At 39.9% G+C, this 21670-nt stretch overlaps 1 protein-coding gene across 1 annotated transcript in view; it reads left to right on the forward strand.

Annotated features, from left to right (window-relative positions):
- Positions 1 to 844: 844 nt before the first annotated feature.
- Positions 845 to 21670, forward strand: part of dspa (desmoplakin a) — a 35078-nt gene continuing 14252 nt past the window's right edge. Inside the window, exons 1-16 of the mRNA XM_039674507.2 lie at positions 845 to 1217; positions 2771 to 2861; positions 2941 to 3062; positions 3261 to 3429; positions 9028 to 9153; positions 9594 to 9653; positions 9900 to 10067; positions 12249 to 12353; positions 12626 to 12721; positions 14374 to 14499; positions 14577 to 14729; positions 16735 to 16889; positions 16974 to 17100; positions 17179 to 17365; positions 17747 to 18030; positions 18139 to 18317. Coding sequence (XP_039530441.2) covers positions 982 to 1217; positions 2771 to 2861; positions 2941 to 3062; positions 3261 to 3429; positions 9028 to 9153; positions 9594 to 9653; positions 9900 to 10067; positions 12249 to 12353; positions 12626 to 12721; positions 14374 to 14499; positions 14577 to 14729; positions 16735 to 16889; positions 16974 to 17100; positions 17179 to 17365; positions 17747 to 18030; positions 18139 to 18317 — 2384 coding nt within the window. The 5' untranslated portion in view covers positions 845 to 981. The remainder of the gene's footprint in view (positions 1218 to 2770; positions 2862 to 2940; positions 3063 to 3260; positions 3430 to 9027; positions 9154 to 9593; positions 9654 to 9899; positions 10068 to 12248; positions 12354 to 12625; positions 12722 to 14373; positions 14500 to 14576; positions 14730 to 16734; positions 16890 to 16973; positions 17101 to 17178; positions 17366 to 17746; positions 18031 to 18138; positions 18318 to 21670) is intronic.

Below are 21670 nucleotides of genomic sequence, written 5' to 3' on the forward strand. Positions count from 1 at the left end.
TAACCTGACGACGAACCTCCCTGCACTCAGTCACAGAGGAGTGGAAAGGGTGTGTGAAACTGGGTGTGTTCCCGTGGAAAACACACACACAGGCGAAAGTCCTCCGCAGACTGACTGACTGACTGTGTGTGTGTGTGTGTGTGTGAGTCAGACAGGGCGTGCTTCTTCTGCATCTCTGCAATCATGTCATTTTCTCTTATCTTTTCAACCTGATTTTCACAGATGCGCATGCTCACCGTTTCTGTAATCATATTGTGGATATAACGTTTATAGTGCTTTGTTTTATGTTCACAGCCTTGAAAAACAAATAAATTCATGAATGATTAAATAAAAGGTAACGCTTTACAATACGGTTCATTAGTTTATATTATGTAATCATGTATTAATTATCATGAAATAACAAGGAGCAAAACATTTGTTAAAGTATTCAGCTGTCCATGTGCATTAACTAATGTTAATCTATTTTAATAATGTATTAGCAAATGTTACAACTAATATTAACTAAGATTAATAAGTGCTATATTGTTCATTCTTAGTTCATGTTAACAGATGTTGCGGAGGGGAAAATATAGTAGGCCTACAGTACATCTTCAGCTTTTGATAGAAAGTTATTTTAAAAATAGTGTGCATACTTGTTCAAGAATTTGTTTTAAGAAAGATAATGTTTGAGGAAGAGAAAAAAAAACACGAGTATTTATTTTGAGCGTATCAGAGAATTCCGTGGGAAAGTGATTTTCGGGAACACCTCAGCATGTATAAGCCGCGCCTCATGGGAACACGGGTGTGTGTGTGTGTGTGTGTGTGTGTGTGCAGGTGTGGTCTAAAGGAAAACCGGAACTATCGAGCGCGCAGCGTCCATTACCGCCGCAGTCAGCGCCGCGCAGAGACGCGCACGAGCACGAGCAGGAGAGGACGCGAGGACTGTATCTGTACTCTCACTGCGCTTTCCTTCGCTGACCCGCCGCTTCAACTTCTGCAGAGATGAGTCTGTCGGGTTCCCAGCCCCGGCTCCAGCAGATGAGCCGCAGGTCCAACTCCAGGCCCGACCTCACCGCGATGGGCTACAGTTTACCGCGGGGCGAAGGACTCTTCATGAGTGGAAACGGATACCAGTCCGAGTTCAACGACGGCGGATACGCGCAGCAGACCTTCACACACTCCTTCTCCAAGAGCTCCCAGGGCGGAGGAGGAGGAGGAGGAGGAGGGGGGACACTGAGGTGAGCGTCCACTCAAGTTACGCGTTATTTATTAACAAAGTCGAAGTATATGACCTCAAGTAACGTTATTTCTTCCATGGTCAGAGTTATTCAAGTTCACTGTGCGGCTTTACTGTGTCAGCTATTGTTCATTTGATATTTTTCAATGGAAGGAAATGATGGTAAGAGTGGATACTTAAGTGTCCAGATGCACTTTTGCGTCGGGCATGTTATTGTGTTCTGTCGCGAGACAGGAAACGGTCCAACACACTGACTGGCATGTGTCAATCAATCATCATTCTCCTCCTGTGACGTGTAGGAGTGCGCGAGACACGGGGATAGTTGTCACAAACACACACACATCTTTTAAAAGTTTCCACACATGCCAGCATTACGAAACTGAGTGTATTACTGGTTGCCATAGCAACACTAGAGAAAAACTTGCGCCAAAAATCGAACATGATTGAACCAGCAAAAGTAATTTGATTAATTATTATTAAGTGTAGTTTTGAGCAGTGTGTTTGTTGTCGAACTCAAAAATTAGCTTATTTAGAATGATTAATAAACGCTATTATTTTATATGAAAATGTGAATAATAGCATTTTATTGACAAAATATTTTAGTTTGTCTCATATATATATATATATGTGTGAAGAGTTCAGATGCAAAAGCCTCTAAATGCCATTTGAAATTTTCTTCTTGAATGATGATTTTTATCAAACTTGTATATTTAAGTTCAGTAATTTCACTTAAATAACAATTAATAGGTAATTATCATTGCCATTTAAGTGAAATCGCTGAACTTAAATATACAAGCTTCATAAAAATGATCATTTTAGAAGAAAATTTCAAATGGCACTTAGAGGCTTTTCCATCTGAACTCTTCATATATATATATATATATTTTATTAGATCAGACATCATTGTAATCTGTCATTTGGTCATGTTATAATGGACCTCACCTATGGGGCATGTTGTCACATTTCACTTCCATTCTTGCAGGGTAAATCAAGTAAAACACCGTATTAATAAAACAAAAGCACATCATTGTACGAAACGTGTGAAATTAATGTGGGAGAAAATGAATTCTCTGAAGCGTAAGTGGATTTACACAAACTGAGGAAGAAAAAGTGTTTTGTCTTTTGCAAAAACACCGTAGTGTGACACTTTACTAGTTTACTTCAAGGTGGCGTAGTATTGTAGTTACACATGTCTACTACATGTGCTGCTGACTATAGTAATAACAGTAAAAGTGACTAACCCTAACCGCAACCGTAGTTAATTGATATTACTCAGTTCTTATTTGAATAATTACCTTAAAATAGTGTGCAAAACTGTTAATGCACTTTCGCATGTTATTTTAATGTGTCAGTTACAGTGTAATTATATATTTAAGTGCTGAGTAATATTAATGAGCTGACTGTAGGGTTAGGATTGGTCGAGGGTTATTTGCATGTAACCATGCTGTTGTTACTACGGTAACGTGATATGTAAGATGTGGACCGAGGCACTGTAAGATAAAGTGTTGTTCCCGTAGTGAACACTTGTGTGTGTGTGTGTTCGTCCGTCCTCAGCATGTCCTCGATGGCCGCCCAGAAGAAAGCGCAGATGCACCACCAGGATTGCATCGGCTACCTGAAGCGAGCGCAGAGCCTCCTGGAGAACGTGAGAGCCGTTCACACACACTTGCCCTCTTCTGCATGTGACACACACACACACACACTCACAGTGATCTGTGCATCAGATGGCGCCGGCCGCCGAGGTGGACTGGAACTTGAGGGCCGCAGAGGAGACCATGGAGCAGATGAAGATGTGTGCGCTTGAGCTGCAGAACAACAGAGTATCGTCCGACAGCATCCTGCGCAGGTGTGTGTGTGTGTCCTGATAATGCCAGATGTCAGTAAAAAGTGGCCGATATTATTATAAATATATCTAGTCAGTGACGGCACATCATATTCGACTAAATATGAAAAAATTAAAATACTATGTTCGAGTTTAATGCAGAAACAGCAGATGTGTGTGTGTGTGAGGCTGAGCTGAAGGCTGGTTGTGTGTGTGTTGCAGTCTGGACGAGTGTGTGTTGTACCACACGGACATCCGTAGCTCCATCACGGGAACGACTCTTCGCAGGACCGGCGCGGCCAACGGCGGATGGGACGACCCCAGCAAGAGCTTCCGGGACGACCCCAGCAAGAGCTTTCAGGACGCCTTAGCCTGGGTCAACCAGAACAAGGTCTCACACACACACACACACACACACACACTGTCTAAACTAGAGTCACTGTCCACGATCTATAACGTTTTTCGAACTCATCAATAACACTTTATTGTACAGTGTCCTTCTTACACGCTACATGCACTCATTGTAGTATAATAACTATTAATTATGCATAATTACATGCAGCTAACGATGTAGATCATTAATAATACTCACTACTAATATAAATACACTGTAACTATGACGCATTGAAATAAAGTGTAGCCCACTACACTTACAATAAGGTTCATTAATATATTAACATGAAGTAATTATGAGCAATACATTAATTTTTGTACATAAACTAAGGCAGGTAACCCAGTGATGACCCAGTTACTGTACTGTATTATTTTGTATTATTCGTGATATTAGTACATCGGTGGAGCTTTTCCGTCAGTTGTTGCCAGAGTTATGATCGTTTACTAAAACTATTAAAAAATCATTTATGTTGGGTAAGGCAAGGCAAGTTTATTTATATAGCACTTTTCATACACAATGGCAATTCAAAGTGCTTTACATGGAAGAAATTAAAATAATCAAAAGAAGTCAGAATAATTAAAACAGTTTAGAATCATAATAATAATAATATAAAATATAAATATTAGTTTAAACTGAAAATTGTCAACTGGAAATAGTTCAAACTGAAATGAAAGTAAATTAAACCTAAAATTGTAATATAAAAAACTAAATAAAATGACAAAAGCATGTAACATATACTAATATTAAAGCTACAATTAACTTGAAAACTAGAGATAAATGCTAATTCAAAAATTATATTGATAAAACTCAACTAAAAAGTAAATAATGCTGTTTTTTGGACTTAAACTAGAAGATAACCAGTGTCTTCTGCTCATCACGGACGTTCAAATATTGTGAAATATTATTATAATGTAAATCATGTGAATATACAGTAAAGTGTAGATTATTCCCTGTGATTTATCATCATTACTCCAGTCTGTCACATGACCCTTCAGAAATCCCTCTAATAGGAGGATCTGATGATAATAAATCACATTTATCCCATAAACATGTATTTGTGTTTAGCAATATTAGATCATATTTTTGACTTGCATGAAACCGGTTGATTTAGACATGTTCAGGGTGGCATTTGTTCGAGTGTATGTGCAGTATTTCACAGCAGTGTGTGTGTGTGTGTGTGTGTGTGATTCCTCCTGTGTTTCTCAGGCAGAACAGCCCATAATGACAGCAGTGCGCTGGAATTCACTCGCTCGTCCTCCTCCTGTCCAGACCGGCTCTTATCTCAGACCCTTACCACAACAGAGAGAGAGAGAGAGAGAGATATTAGAAATATATATTGCCATTTTTTGCAAACTATAAAGTTTATCAACTGCCATTTGAGTGTGTGATTGCGGTTGTGTCCTGCGATTCCTGCTGTGAAACTTTCCTTTAAACCCAAAACAGTTTTCCTAGTAAAACAAAAAGTGGTTTCAGCCCATTACATTCCAGGAAACAATGAGACATAGATAAAGAGAGAGAGAGAGAGAGAGTGAGAGAGAGAGTAGGAGTGTATGCAACTCCCTGACTTGTTGTTACTTGTGGTAGTGAAGAGAAGGACACACACACACACACACACACACACACACACACACACACACACACACACACACACACACACAGAGGTTAGGCAGAGGAGCAGGAGACACTCCCACACCACTTTCCCTTTAAAGCAAAGGAATGGCCAACTAAATACATTCATTTATACCGACAACATCATTTTAATGCGTTAAATCAAGGAAAAAGAAAACATTTGCATATTATTATCCACCTGTGGCACACACACACACACACACACACACACAGAGGTTAGACAGAGAACACATTGTGTCTGAGAGCAGGAAGGGGGAGGAGGGGATCAGGGAGTGTCTGTGGCGAACAAAGACACAGCAGTGAAAGTGTGTGTGGTGAAACTGGTTTGCAGTGACCTCTGACCTCTGCCGGAGTCTCGCCCGAGCCTGATCATAGATATCCTTAATAATGTCTAGAGCCCGACCGATAAAGGATTTTGAAGGCCGATACCGATACAATATTTTTTGGGTTTTAAAATCCGATATTTTTTTTTATTATTAAATATTGTTGGATTTCACACACGTGTAAAAGAAAAGCTAACTTTTCTGCACAAGATACGTTTGATACTTTTTCTCTATGTCTAAATGTTCACTCCGCGCAAGTACAATGCAGGGACTGTAACTAGAGATATGCTAGTTATAAATACAGTAATCATTACTTTATTTAGGCAGAAAAAGTTCATTGTGGTTTCCAAGCTCATTAGCAGTCTTCCACTGATGATAGTGGCGTTAGCTAGCTTTGTGGTTAGCTAGTCTATGATTAGCAATAGATAACATCATACTGCAAATTGTAAAACATACATTTTCAATATAACAGGCCAAGGAGAGATGATTGAAGCGTGTTTCGTCCGTTTTTATTTTATTTTTAAATATTCATTTATCGGCCATTATAACTGCTGATACCGATATTATGGAAAATGCCTAATATCGGTCTGGCTCTAATAATGTCTTAGGGCGGAGTCACCGTCATCATCACCGGCGGCCATCTTGTCACAGGCAAGCTTTCAGATGGGCTCTGATGAAATCTTGACAGATTACAAATGGTTTGGTTTCTCTAACACAGTCTCATCCCAAGAAGTCATATAACTGACGTCTTGGGACAGCTTTTGACCATACGTCAACATCCGCCTTTTTAGGATCCCGGGCCGTCATACAAATGACGCTTAACCTTCAACGTCAGTTAGGTGACGGGTTAGGTTTAGATTTGGGGTAGGGTTAGGATCCGATAACGTCATCTAACCGACGTTTAAGGGTACCCTAAAAAGGCGGATGTTGACGTATGGTCAAAAGACGTCAGTTATATGACGCCTTGGGATGAGACTGCGCTAGTTTCTCGTTGGCTATAATTTTACCGGTTTGGCTATAATTATGGATGATTACCCAGATAGCAAACTGACATTGAATCAACGTGGAAATATGACATCGAAACAACGTTGATCTGACATTGTTTTGCTCATTGAATTAACGTTGAACCAACGTCAGACGCGTCATTCTTTCAAAACTAACGGAAAATCAACTTGAAATCAACGCGTTGTTTCAACGTTATGAAAGCAAACCAATTTTCGATTTTCATTTAGCTTTGAAGAATGCCGCGTCTGACGTTGGTTCAACGTTAATTCGATGAGCAAAATCAACGTTGTTTCAATGTCATGAGAGACGTCGTTTCCACATTGATTCAATGTCAGTTTGCTGTCTGGGTATTGATTGATACACTTATTATTCATAAGTATGCAGTGTCATAACTACATCTCTGACTTACATAACAAACCAAACTGTTTGAAAATTGGTATTAAACTGAGCAAGTTATGGTTATTTAGAAAGTACATGCACCATTAAAACACAATGTTACGAGTGAGCGAGGTGACTGTAGCAAGATGGCCGCCAGCGCGGACGAGACATCTAGCCTTTATTATGGATACCTATGATCCTGATCCTGCCGCCACAGACTGCTCTCAGATCAGCTGATGTTAACGCTCACACACTGACCCCTACAGGCCATCAGCGGCGATGATGATGATGATGATGATGATGAAGATATAACGCTTATATAGGCTTTCAGAGGCCACGAATCACTGCGATTAAACGATGAGCTTGAAAGTGTGTCAACTCTGCAGATTTCATAGAAATAAAAGGATAAATCCACTAAACAGGAACACAGCAGGAAACCCAATCATGCTCAGACAATTCTTGCCGATCAGCCGAGGAAGGGGAGGCCATGTTTACACAGGATACACTCAGCTGGACTCTGTTCTCAGGGAAACCAGCCAATAACAGGAAGTGAATATTACAACACCGAATCAGAACACCAGAGAGTGCTGCGTCCCACTGGAGTGTGTACCTCACTGTCACCCTAAAACTGTCAATCATCCCGTCACGCTTCACTTCCTCGAGGAAAACAGACAGAAAACAGAAAATACATTACTTGAATATGAACTGCATTTTTCTATTATAGAAAGAAATAATAATTTATAGCAAAAACTACAACTTTTGAATGTAAATGTGAGATTTGTGAGGATAAACTAGACATGGCCGTAGTTCTGCTTCAGGAGCAGATCGGACTCAGAGACGCCTTTTGTGTGTGTGTGTGGGAGTGTGTTGTTTACGCTGCAGGAATGATAGGGCGCATTACAGAAATATCCTAACTTTAGAAGCCATTTAGGACAAAAGCTATTACAAAATGACATTTCTTAAGTGTATAATCTTATCTTAACTACAGACAGGAAACGGGTATTACAGAAGAATCCTAAACTTTAGGACAACCGCAATGTCGTCCTAACTATACAAGTCTCACAATAACAGCCCTGTTCGAGAAGGACGTCACATTTATTAATGAAGAACAGCCCATAAATGATAAAACTCTGACAAGTAATGACAGACTCCTATGAAAGCGTATCTTAATGAAAAGCACCACTTATGTTTTCCGTTTTACTTCACAGCTGTTTGTTTGTTTGCGTGTCGTTGGTTGCTTGGTAACAGACTCCATACGCGCAACCGGCACATCCGGGAACTTAACTGTCAATTTTGTCCCCGAAAACAAACTAGACTCCCCATAGACTTCAATACAAAATAACGGCAAAAACCAACGTCCGCACACAGTAAATAACTTAAGAAATCACTTTTATAAAACATGTCAAGTAATTTTATGTCCACCCTGCCTGCCATAGAGCGTGAAAGATAATTTTTTTATGCCCATTATCAACTTTCCCAGGCCTACCATCATCATCATAAATTCATATTATATTAAGGTTTTTTACTTTAAAAAACGAAATAAAATCATTCACTGGCTAACCTGGTGACTCGATGAGGTACAAATAAATGTCCAGCTAAGACATCTCTGGCCACTGGGTGGGGCTGTTACACCAATTTGACGCTGGGAGAATAAACGGACATGTTTTTAAATTGGCAAAATTGAGTTTGTGTATGTATCTTTGGACATATAATTACTTGACATGTTTTATATAAGTGATTTCTTAAGTTATTTACTGTGTACGGACGTTGGTTTTTGCCGTTATTTTTGTATTGAAGTCTATGGGGAGTTTAGTTTGTTTCCCCCAAAAGTGGGCGTGAACCTATTCAGAGACATTCTATGACGCAGCGCCGGTTGTGCGTATCGAGGGTTTAAGATTTCCTAACTAACCAACACCATCAGATCACCTTTTCTATTTGTTTATCTGGCTGTTATGACTCATGTACAGCAGCCAAACAAAATATAGAGCCCAACTGAAACACACACTAATGATGACTTGAACATTTCGCTGCTTGTTAACATCAGATGCTCAATCGTCACTCAATTACTCACTTAATTATCTCATCAACTTTAACACTGCTTCGCTGTTCATTTAAGACATGAACAAATTATGTCTGTTTAACGTAACCCAGTTATGTGGGTTATAAAAAAGTTAATTAAAGCCGACATATCATTTTTGATGAAGATTGCAGATGTTGGTGTTGTATGTTGTTCATGTGTGTGTGTGTTTGTGTGTTGCAGAGACTCATTGAGACGGCACCCTTCGGTGAGGATAGTGAGACCATCGACCAACAAATCCTCAATCACAACAAGTTCCACAGCTCGATCCAGAGGAGCCTGGAGGTGGACCGGGCCCGGGACGAGCTGGTACGAGGACGATAACTATATTAGCTCTATTAGTTGTGCTTATTATTATAAGCGCTCTGTCTCTTTAAACGCTCGGGCTCTGGAAAGCTGAGTGGATTCTGATTGGCTGTCATCAGCTGAAAAAAACAACAACGATATCATCGTATTATCAACATTATCGTTATATTGATAGGATTATATAGGATTTTTAGAAGGATATCTTTATCGTTACAGGAATCGTTCTCGGTGTGAGTGAACTTATTGAAGTTTACCGTGAGGCAAATGTACTGAAATAAACATTTTTATTAAATACATATTTTACAAAATAACAATATACAGTTTAAAATTGCTAGAAAATCAAAGCCAAATGTCTAAATAAGTTTGAAGTTGATATCACACAGATGTTACTGCTAAAGAGCCGACCAATCAGTGTGTCGTCTGACTGTGTGTTTGTGCTTCAGCTGCAGAGCGGAGAGAAGGCTGCACTCCACACGCTGGACCAGGCGTGGGACAGTTTACAGGTCAGTTATTATAGCAATATCATTTATTATAAATAATATTACAATACTACATATTTTCAGATTTACAGGTTGAATGAAACACAACGAGGGCCTCTAGTGGCCAAAACTAGTCCAGAAACGGAACAAATATATAAACGTTTCTAAAAGTAAACACTGAATTTAAACGCATGAATCCTGCGGTGGGACAGTGACCACACACACACACACACACACACACGCTGATCGTTTCCTCCTCTCCACACACAGAAAATGTCGCACCAGCGCGTGTGTCACCTGCGGGAGCTGCAGGGCATCATCGAGGAGATCTCCGGCGCCATCATGTGGGTCAACGACCGAGAGGAGGAGGAGCTGGTGTTCGACTGGGGAGACAAGAACATCGACACCTACATCCCTCGCAAACAGGAGAGCTACTCGGTGAGACACACACACACACACACACACACACTAACTCCATCCATCTGCAGGCCGAGCGAGTCTAGCAGCCTTAGCATGGGCAGCACGGGTTCATTTCTTCATAGTAGTTAACCGCTATATAACACGTGTATTAATTGATAACACTTTACAATGAGGTTCATTACACAACTACCTAATTAACTCGTTAATTCAGAAAAACAGAGCAAAAACTTTTTTTCTCATGAAAAATTAACTCGTTAATTCAGAAAAACAGAGCAAAAACTTTTTTCTCATAAAAAATTAACTTGTTAATTCAGAAAGTCAGAGCAAAAACTTTTTTTCTCATGAAAAATTAACTCGTTAATTCAGAAAAACACAGCAAAAACTTTTTTTCTCATGAAAAATTAACTCGTTAATTCAGAAAGACAGAGCAAAAACTTTTTTCTCATAAAAAATTAACTCGTTAATTCAGAAAGTCAGAGCAAAAACTTTTTTCTCATGAAAAATTAACTCGTTAATTCAGAAAAACAGAGCAAAAACTTTTTTTCTCATTAAAAATTAACTCGTTAATTCAGAAAAACAGAGCAAAAACTTTTTTTCTCATTAAAAATTAACTCGTTAATTCAGAAAGACAGAGCAAAAAAAATTTTTTCATGAAAAATTAACCCGTTAATTCAGAAAAACAGAGCAAAAACTTTTTTTCTCATGAAAAATTAACGCGTTAATTCAGAAAAACAGAGCAAAAACTTTTTTCTCATGAAAAATTAACTCGTTATTTCAGAAAGTCCGAGCAAAAACTTTTTTCTCATGAAAAATTAACTCGTTAATTCAGAAAAACAGAGCAAAAACTTTTTTCTCATGAAAAGTTAATTCGTTAATCCAGAAAAACAGAGCAAAAAAAATTTCCATGAAAAATTAACTCGTTAATTCAGAAAAACAGAGCAAAAACTTTTTTCTCATGAAAAATTAACTCGTTAATTCAGAAAAACAGAGCAAAAACTTTTTTCTCATGAAAAATTAATTCGTTAATCCAGAAAAACAGAGCAAAAAAAAAATTTCCATGAAAAATTAACTCGTTAATTCAGAAAAACAGAGCAAAAACTTTTTTCTCATGAAAAATTAATTCGTTAATCCAGAAAGAAAGAGCAAAAACTTTTTTCTCATGAAAAATTAACTCGTTAATTCAGAAAAACAGAGAAAAAACTTTTTTCTCATGAAAAATTAATTCGTTAATCCAGAAAAACAGAGCAAAAAAATTTCCATGAAAAATTAACTCGTTAATTCAGAAAAACAGAGCAAAAACTTTTTTCTCATGAAAAATTAACGCGTTAATTCAGAAAGAAAGAGCAAAAACTTTTTTCTCATGAAAAATTAACTCGTTAATTCAGAAAAACAGAGAAAAAACTTTTTTTCTCATGAAAAAATAATGCGTTAATTCAAAAAAACAGAGCAAAAACTTTTTTCTCATGAAAAATTAACTCGTTAATTCAGAAAAACAGAGCAAAAACTTTTTTCTCATGAAAAATTAACGCGTTAATTCAGAAAGAAAGAGCAAAAACTTTTTTCTCATGAAAAATTAACTCGTTAATTCAGAAAGAAAGAGCAAAAACTTTTTTTCTCATGAAAAATTAACCCGTTAATTCAGAAAAACAGAGAAAAAACTTTTTTTCTCATGAAAAAATAATGCGTTAATTCAAAAAAACAGAGCAAAAAAAATTTTCTCATGAAAAATTAACTCGTTAATTCAGAAAGAAAGAGCAAAACCTTTTCTTCTCATGAAAAATTAACGCGTTAATTCAGAAAAACAGCTAAAAAAAATTTCTCATGAAAAATTAACTAGTTAATTAAGAAAAACAGAGTAAAAAAAAAATTTTCCATGAAAAATTATCTCGTAATTCTGAGATGATTAACTTGTCAATTCAGAAAAATAGAGTGGATTTTTTTTCTTCAAGTGAATGCAATACGCCTCCGTAAACATCAGCTAAAAATGAACAATGCTTAATGTTAATGTTAATTTCGACATTTACTAATACATTATTACAATCAAAGGTTGTATTTGTTCAACGTTTACTAATACTAATATTAACAAAGATTAATAAATACTGTAACAAATGTTAGTAAATACACTAGTGTCACCTTTTCATCTATTTACTGAAACGATCATGCATGATTTTAGCTCATAATGTGTGTGTTTCCCGCTAGAAACTGATGAGTGATCTGGAAGAGAAAGAGAAAGAGCTGAATAAGCTGAAGACGAAGGTGGACAACCTCCTGAAGAACCAGCACCCCGCGTCAGATAAGATCCAGGTGAGGAGGACACGTGATTTCAATCATGTTCTTCAGCCAATCAGGACTCTCTCTCAGTAGTGATGTCATGTCCACCTGTGACAGGATCAGTTGACACATGCGATCATTTCCAATCGATCTGGTGTAGAAATGTAAAAATATTTGCTATGAAATGATCGTTGGGAAAAAGAAGTGCACTTCACTGTAGTGTAATCTGAATCCATGAATTGTATCCGATAGACTCAGATCAGTTTTAGACTGCTTTGGTGACGCTCTCTGATGTTCACTGTCAGGCTTACATGGACACGCTGCAGACCCAGTGGAGCTGGCTACTGCAGATCACCAAGTGCATCGATGTGCACCTGAAGGAGAACGCCGCCTACAGCCAGGTAAGGACTCAAATGTAGTAGTGGGCTGTATTTTCCACACGACTGACATCAGGTTCAAGTACACACAAGCCGACGCGAGCGCGATTCACTCGTGTACTGCAGTTTGGCTGGTGGTAACGTTGCCCGCCCGCATACCGCCTCCCATGGTCGAAACTGGTATTACGACACCTGCCGGGCCGGGGTTAGTAATTTAGCATGCTAATTCAGGTTAATATCTCGGCAGCACTACAACTTGTCAGTTTTTTAATGACATCATCAACCTTATTTCTTCTCATTCTTTTGATGCGTGTAGCTCATTTTTTGGATATTTTTACCTCAATTATTCCATATGGCACCTTTAAAGGGATGGTTCACTTTGAAATTAATTTTTTATATGTTTTATCTTATCTCAAGGGCATCCGAGATGTAGGTGTCTTTGTTTCCACTGTATTTTCAATTTTGACATTTTTAGTTCAAACCGTTCTTGTCTGTCAGTCATATAATTGAAAATACTGTGGAAACAAAGACTCACTCATATTACTGGATGAATCCGAATTTTTGAATGAATCTATTGAGCGAATGATTCAATGACTCACTCATATTACTGGATGAATCAGCATTTTTGAATGAATCTATTGAGTGAATGATTCAATGACTCACTCATATTACTGGATGAATCAGCATTTTTGAATGAATCTATTGAGCGATTGATTCAGTGACTCACTCATTTTACTGGATGAATCAGCATTTTTGAATGAATATTGAGTGAATTATTCAATGACTCACTCATTACTGGATGAATCAGCATTTTTGAATGAATCTATTGAGCGAATGATTCAATGACTCACTCATATTACTGGATGAATCAGCATTTTTGAATGAATATTGAGTGAATTATTCAATGACTCACTCATATTACTGGATGAATCAGCATTTTTGAATGAATATTGAGCGAATGATTCAATGACTCACTCATATTACTGGATGAATCAGCATTTTTGAATGAATCTGTTGAGTGAATTATTCAATGACTCACTCATTACTGGATGAACCAGCATTTTTGAATGAATCTATTGAGCGAATGATTCAATGACTCACTCATATTACTGGATGAATCAGCATTTTTGTATGAATCTATTGAGCGAATGATTCAATGATTCAGCATTTTTGAATGAATCTATTGAGTGAATGATTCAATGACTCACTCATTTTACTGGATGAATCAGCATTTTTGAATGAATCTACTGAGTGAATGATTCAAAGACACCTACATCTTGGTTGCCATTGAGGTAAGCTAAAACATACCAAAAATGAACTTCAAAGTGAACTATCCCTTTAATAATGTTCACATACACAGTTGTGTCTGAGTCTAGGTGACACAATGCATGAATATGAAGGAAGAACATGTGCATATTTCAGGATTATTATCATTAACTAAAGCATTTCTGCTAACTGTCAGCTAAATTTAAATACATTGCAATTATTAGAAACGTATAAACTTGAAGTTGATGCACTAAACTTATTAACTGGAAATAAGTCAAAGTAAAATTGAAGGCCCCAGTCCCTTTTCAATGTAGTTGCATTGATAAAAGCAACCCATCTGCTATCATCCACAGCATTTCTGTTTAGTGTTCAATGGACGAAAGTTTATTTCGGTCTGTGTTCCTCTGTAGTTCTTCAGGGAGGCGACCGAGGTGAACACCCGACTGCAGAAAGACCACGAGGTGATCCGCAAGAAGTTCCCCTGTGACAAGACCACACCTCTGGAGACCCTCACAGAGATGCTGAAGAACCTGGAGGTACGACTCCTGCAAACCCAAACACCTGCTGTGGGGTTAAACACGTGTGCTCACTGTGTGTGTGTGTGTGTGTGTAGAAAGAGAAGGAGAGGATGATCGAGAGCAAGAGGCAGGTGCAGACGCTGGTCAGCAAGTCCAAGAACATCGTGTGTCTGAAGCCGCGTTACCCCGAGGAGAAGAGCAGCGCTCCGGTCATGGTCAAGGCTCTGTGCGACTTCAAACAGGATCAGGTGCGTCTCACACACCTGTGTTATATCGATTCAACTGCAGGTATAACTAATCTATCGAGTGAATGATTCAATGACTCACTTATATTTCTGGATGAATCAGCATTTTTGAATGAATCAATTGAGCGAATGATTCAATGACTCACTTATTTTACTGGATGAATCAGCATTTTTGAATGAATCAATTGAGCGAATGATTCAATGACTCACTTATTTTACTGGATGAATCAGCATTTTTGAATGAATCTATCGAGCGAATGATTCAATGACTCACTCATTTTACTGGATAAATCAGCATTTTTGAACAAATCTATTGAGTGAATGATTCAATGACTCACTCATATTAGGCAAGGCACGTTTATTTATATAGCACATTTCATACACAATGGAAATTCAAAGTGCTTTACATAAAAGGAATTAGAGGCTGACCGATAAATGATTTTGAAGGCCGATACCGATACAAATATTTTTGGGGTTTTAAAATCCGAAATTCCGATATATCAGCCGATATTTAATTTATTTTATTTTTATTTTTTTAAACTTAAAATCACAAATTTTGTCATGCTTATTTGAGTTAAGGGAACTGGTGGGGATGATCTTTTAATTGTTATTCCAGCAATGTATGTCTCGTGACCAACTCAACGAGTGTTGCCGACAGGAACGGTGTAGAGTGCCCTCTGGTGGACAAACTATACAACTCCAACACTCGTGACATGGTTCAATCGTGTTTCGTCCGTTTTTATGTTATTTTTTAAATATTCATTTATCGGCCATTATAACTGCCGATACCGATAGTTTGGAAAATGCCTAATATTGGCCGATAATATCGATCTGCCGATATATCGGTCTGGCTCTAAAAGGAATTAAAACAATCAATATAAATAAAAACAGTTAAGAGTAAAAATAAAATTAAGTAATACCCCTATCTGGATGAATCAGCATTTTTGAACGAATCTCTGGAGTGAATGATTCAATGACTCACTTATTTTACTGGATGAATCAGCATTTTTGAATGAATCTATTGAGCGAATGATTCAACGACTCACTCATATTACTGGATGAACCAGCATTTTTGAATGAATCTGTCGAGTGAATGATTCAATTACTCGCTCCTTTTACTGGATGAATCAGCATTTTTGAATGAATGTATTGAGTGAATGATTCAATGACTCACTCATATTACTGGATGAATCAGCATTTTTGAATGAATGTATTGAGTGAATGATTCAATGACTCACTCATTTTACTGGATGAATCAGCATTTTTGAATGAATGTATTGAGTGAATGATTCAATAACTCACTCAATTTAACTGGATGAATCAGCATTTTTGAATGAATCTATTGAGTGAATGATTCAATGACTCACTCATTTTACTGGATGAATCAGCATTTTTGAATGAATTTATTGAGCGAATGATTCAATGACTCACTCATTTTACTGGATGAATCAGCATTTTTGAATGAATGTATTGAGTGAATGATTCAATGACTCACTCATTTTACTGGATGAATCAGACATTTTGAATGAATCTATTGAGCGAATGATTCAATGACTCACTCATATTACTGGAAGAATCAGCATTTTTGAATGAATCTATTGAGTGAATGATTCAGTGACTCACTCATAAAGACTTGTTTCATTACTGGATGAATCAACATTTTTGAATGAATCTCTTGAGCGAATGATTCAATGCCATTTAACAGTCACGTGTCTCCACCTACTGGTGTAACGACGTAATTAATACACTAATTTGAAGCGTCAAAGCTGATTTACTGTAGTTTGATGGCCACCGTAGACATCAGTGTTTATACCCGAACTATACACTTTTCTCCCAATACTTCTGTGATTAAAATGAATGATTGTAAAGGCTCATATCTTGACAACGACTCTGAATCTCTTGATTCTGAATCGCTGAGATCACAGGTTTAATAGACAGCGCTGAATCCCTGTCGTTCAGGAATTGAGATCGTGAATCGTGAAACACTGTGTGTGTGTGTGTGTTACAGAAGGGTATTCTGAAGAACAACGAAGGCATCCTGAAGGACAACACACAGCGCAGCAAGTGGCACGTCACCGGCCCCGGAGGACTGGAGATGCTGATACCATCCGTGTGTCTGATCATCCCTCCGCCCAACCCTCTGAGCATCAGTCTGGCACAGAAGTACGACACACACACACACACACACACACACACAGATCTCAGTGTTATAGAGCAGAATGCACTGATTGGTGGATTGTCTGACAGGAACGAGCAGTACTACGAAGCCATCATGTCCGTCTGGAGTCAGCTGTTCATCAACATCAAGAGTCTGATTTCCTGGCAGTACTGCATCAAGGACTTCCAGCACATCAACTCCCTCACGCTCTCAATGGTAGGAGATCAGAACTTACTTGCCATTTGCTCAATGTCTCGATCCATGGGTGCTTTAGTGATCTCTCGTCTGCTTTAGCTGTCACAAATGCGTCCTGAGGAGTATCGCAACATTATCAAGAGCCTGGAGATCCACTACCAGGAGTTCATGCGTCACAGCCTCGGCTCTGAGATGTTCGGCGATGAAGACAAGAGGAAGATGGAGCAGGACTACGCCGGAGCACAATCCCGTTACGACCAGCTGGTGATCCAGCTGCCCAACTACAGTAAGACACGTTCAGCTCCAGTCCTTGATTCTGATTGGTCAATAGGTGTGTTTTATTCATGGAAACACCCAACGGTTCTATGTAGCACCCCTAGCAACCACTCTTAGCAACGCAAACACATGTTCTCATTGATCTTGTTCATTGACGCTTATGGAGTAACGTTAGAGGACAGTAGATATAGTATTTTCCTTAGATATCCCTCGCTTCTTCGTGTTCACAACAATTCGTATTCCTTTCAATATAAAAGTCTTCTGAATGACGGACTCGTTCATAAAAACCATGCAATGGCGATATTGATTTTACTCCATGAAAGTTGCATTGATATAGGATGACTTCATTCGATTACTCTTGCCTTACGAAGGAGTTGTGTTTGTCTTTCAGGGGATAACGGGGGGAGAGTGCAGACTGATGGGAAGATAGTGGTGACCAATGGAAACATGGTGACCTCTGAAAGCACGACGACAGTTGGGAAAACAGTGTCGACTGGGAAGACGGTGACGACTGGGAAGACGGTCATCTCGGGGCTGAACGTCAGTCTCATGTCAGACCTGAGCGCTCTCAGACGCAGACTCGAGGGAGCGGAGGCCGGCTTGATTCAGCATATCCACGTGCCTCTGAAGGACAACGGCGTACAGCAGTGCTCTCAGAGACTCGTGCTGCTGAAGGTAAACATCACTACCAGTGGCACAGTCTGCTGGAACCTCCAGTGATGGACCAATAAGCCCATTATCAGCCAATATTATTCCAGCATAATCGACGATCTGTTTCATCAGGGTGTACATCATGATCTGGACACCATCCAGGACGAGTACCTGCATCTGAGGGAGAGGATTTTAAGAGAGCTGGAAGGAAGCACTAACCAAGAGCAGACGCGGTACCTGCGCTCCGAACTGGACATCATCAACCAGAAGCTGGGCAGTCTGCAAGGATTTTCAGGCGCATATATCCAGAGGCAAGAGGGTTTAACTAGGGCCTATTCTGCTTTTCTTCATGTTCATCTTTCTTTAGTGTGTGTAATGTCGCTGTTTGAGCATGAAAAACCTCTGCAAACTTCCAAAGTTATTCTCTATGTCAGTGTGAAATTACACTCCTCTGAAATTACTCCATTGTAGTCTTGAGGTTTCTTCCGGCCAATCACAGCAGAGTAGACAATCATAAACAAACTGGGTCATCTGACCAATCAGAGCATAGTAGACCAATCACAACAGACTGGACCATCTGACCAATCAGAGCAGAGTAGACCAATCACAACAGACTGCCATCTGACCAATCAGAGCAGAGTAGACCAATCACAACAGATGGGTCATCTGACCAATCACAGCAGAGTAGACCAATCACAACAGACTGGGTCATCTGACCAATCAGAGCAAAGTAGACCAATCACAACAGACTGGGTCATCTGACCAATCAGAGCTGAGTAGACCAATCACAACAGACTGGACCATCTGACCAATCAGAGCAGAGTAGACCAATCACAACAGACTGGACCATCTGACCAATCAGAACAGAGTAGACCAATCACAACAGACTGGGTCATCTGACCAATCAGAGCAGAGTAGACCAATCACAACAGACTGGGTCATCTGACCAATCAGAGCAGAGTAGACCAATCACAACAGACTGGGTCATCTGACCAATCAGAGCAGAGTAGACCAATCACAACAGACTGGACCATCTGACCAATCAGAGCAGAGTAGACCAATCATAAACGGACTGGGCCATCTGACCAATCAGAGCAGAGTAGACCAATCACAACAGACTGGACCATCTGACCAATCAGAGCAGAGTAGACCAATCACAACAGACTGGACCATCTGACCAATCAGAGCAGAGTAGACCAATCACAACAGACTGGACCATCTGACCAATCAGAGCAGAGTAGACCAATCACAACAGACTGGACCATCTGACCAATCAGAGCAGAGTAGACCAATCACAACAGACTGGACCATCTGACCAATCAGAGCAGAGTAGACCAATCATAAACGGACTGGGCCATCTGACCAATCAGAGCAGAGTAGACCAATCACAACAGACTGGACCATCTGACCAATCAGAGCAGAGTAGACCAATCACAACAGACTGGACCATCTGACCAATCAGAACAGAGTAGACCAATCACAACAGACTGGACCATCTGACCAATCAGAGCAGAGTAGACCAATCACAACAGACTGAGTCATCTGACCAATCAGAGCAGAGTAGACCAATCACAACAGACTGGACCATCTGACCAATCAGAGCAGAGTAGACCAATCACAACAGACTGGACCATCTGACCAATCAGAGCAGAGTAGACCAATCACAACAGACTGGACCATCTGACCAATCAGAGCAGAGTAGACCAATCACAACAGACTGGGTCATCTGACCAATCAGAGCAGAGTAGACCAATCACAACAGACTGGACCATCTGACCAATCAGAGCAGAGTAGACCAATCACAACAGACTGGACCATCTGACCAATCAGAACAGAGTAGACCAATCACAACAAACTGGGTCATCTGACCAATCAGAGCAGAGTAGACCAATCACAACAGACTGGACCATCTGACCAATCAGAACAGAGTAGACCAATCACAACAGACTGGGTCATCTGACCAATCAGAGCAGAGTAGACCAATCACAACAGACTGGGCCATCTGACCAATCAGAGCAGAGTAGACCAATCACAACAGACTGGGTCATCTGACCAATCAGAGCAGAGTAGACCAATCACAACAGACTGGACCATCTGACCAATCAGAGCAGAGTAGACCAATCACAACAGACTGGACCATCTGACCAATCAGAACAGAGTAGACCAATCACAACAGACTGGGTCATCTGACCAATCAGAGCAGAGTAGACCAATCACAACAGACTGGGTCATCTGACCAATCAGAACAGAGTAGACCAATCACAACAGACTGGGTCATCTGACCAATCAGAGCAGAGTAGACCAATCACAACAGACTGGACCATCTGACCAATCAGAGCAGAGTAGACCAATCACAACAGACTGGACCATCTGACCAATCAGAGCAGAGTAGACCAATCACAACAGACTGGACCATCTGACCAATCAGAGCAGAGTAGACCAATCATAAACGGACTGGGCCATCTGACCAATCAGAGCAGAGTAGACCAATCACAACAGACTGGACCATCTGACCAATCAGAGCAGAGTAGACCAATCACAACAGACTGGACCATCTGACCAATCAGAGCAGAGTAGACCAATCACAACAGACTGGACCATCTGACCAATCAGAGCAGAGTAGACCAATCACAACAGACTGGACCATCTGACCAATCAGAGCAGAGTAGACCAATCACAACAGACTGGACCATCTGACCAATCAGAGCAGAGTAGACCAATCATAAACGGACTGGGCCATCTGACCAATCAGAGCAGAGTAGACCAATCACAACAGACTGGACCATCTGACCAATCAGAGCAGAGTAGACCAATCACAACAGACTGCCATCTGACCAATCAGAGCAGAGTAGACCAATCACAACAGATGGGTCATCTGACCAATCACAGCAGAGTAGACCAATCACAACAGACTGGGTCATCTGACCAATCAGAGCAAAGTAGACCAATCACAACAGACTGGGTCATCTGACCAATCAGAGCTGAGTAGACCAATCACAACAGACTGGACCATCTGACCAATCAGAGCAGAGTAGACCAATCACAACAGACTGGACCATCTGACCAATCAGAACAGAGTAGACCAATCACAACAGACTGGGTCATCTGACCAATCAGAGCAGAGTAGACCAATCACAACAGACTGGGTCATCTGACCAATCAGAGCAGAGTAGACCAATCACAACAGACTGGGTCATCTGACCAATCAGAGCAGAGTAGACCAATCACAACAGACTGGACCATCTGACCAATCAGAGCAGAGTAGACCAATCATAAACGGACTGGGCCATCTGACCAATCAGAGCAGAGTAGACCAATCACAACAGACTGGACCATCTGACCAATCAGAGCAGAGTAGACCAATCACAACAGACTGGACCATCTGACCAATCAGAGCAGAGTAGACCAATCACAACAGACTGGACCATCTGACCAATCAGAGCAGAGTAGACCAATCACAACAGACTGGGTCATCTGACCAATCAGAGCAGAGTAGACCAATCACAACAGACTGGACCATCTGACCAATCAGAGCAGAGTAGACCAATCACAACAGACTGGACCATCTGACCAATCAGAACAGAGTAGACCAATCACAACAAACTGGGTCATCTGACCAATCAGAGCAGAGTAGACCAATCACAACAGACTGGACCATCTGACC

The sequence above is a fragment of the Pimephales promelas genome, chromosome 5 (assembly GCF_988280905.1).
Source record: "Pimephales promelas chromosome 5, fPimPro1.hap1.1, whole genome shotgun sequence".
NCBI lineage: Eukaryota > Metazoa > Chordata > Actinopteri > Cypriniformes > Leuciscidae > Pimephales > Pimephales promelas.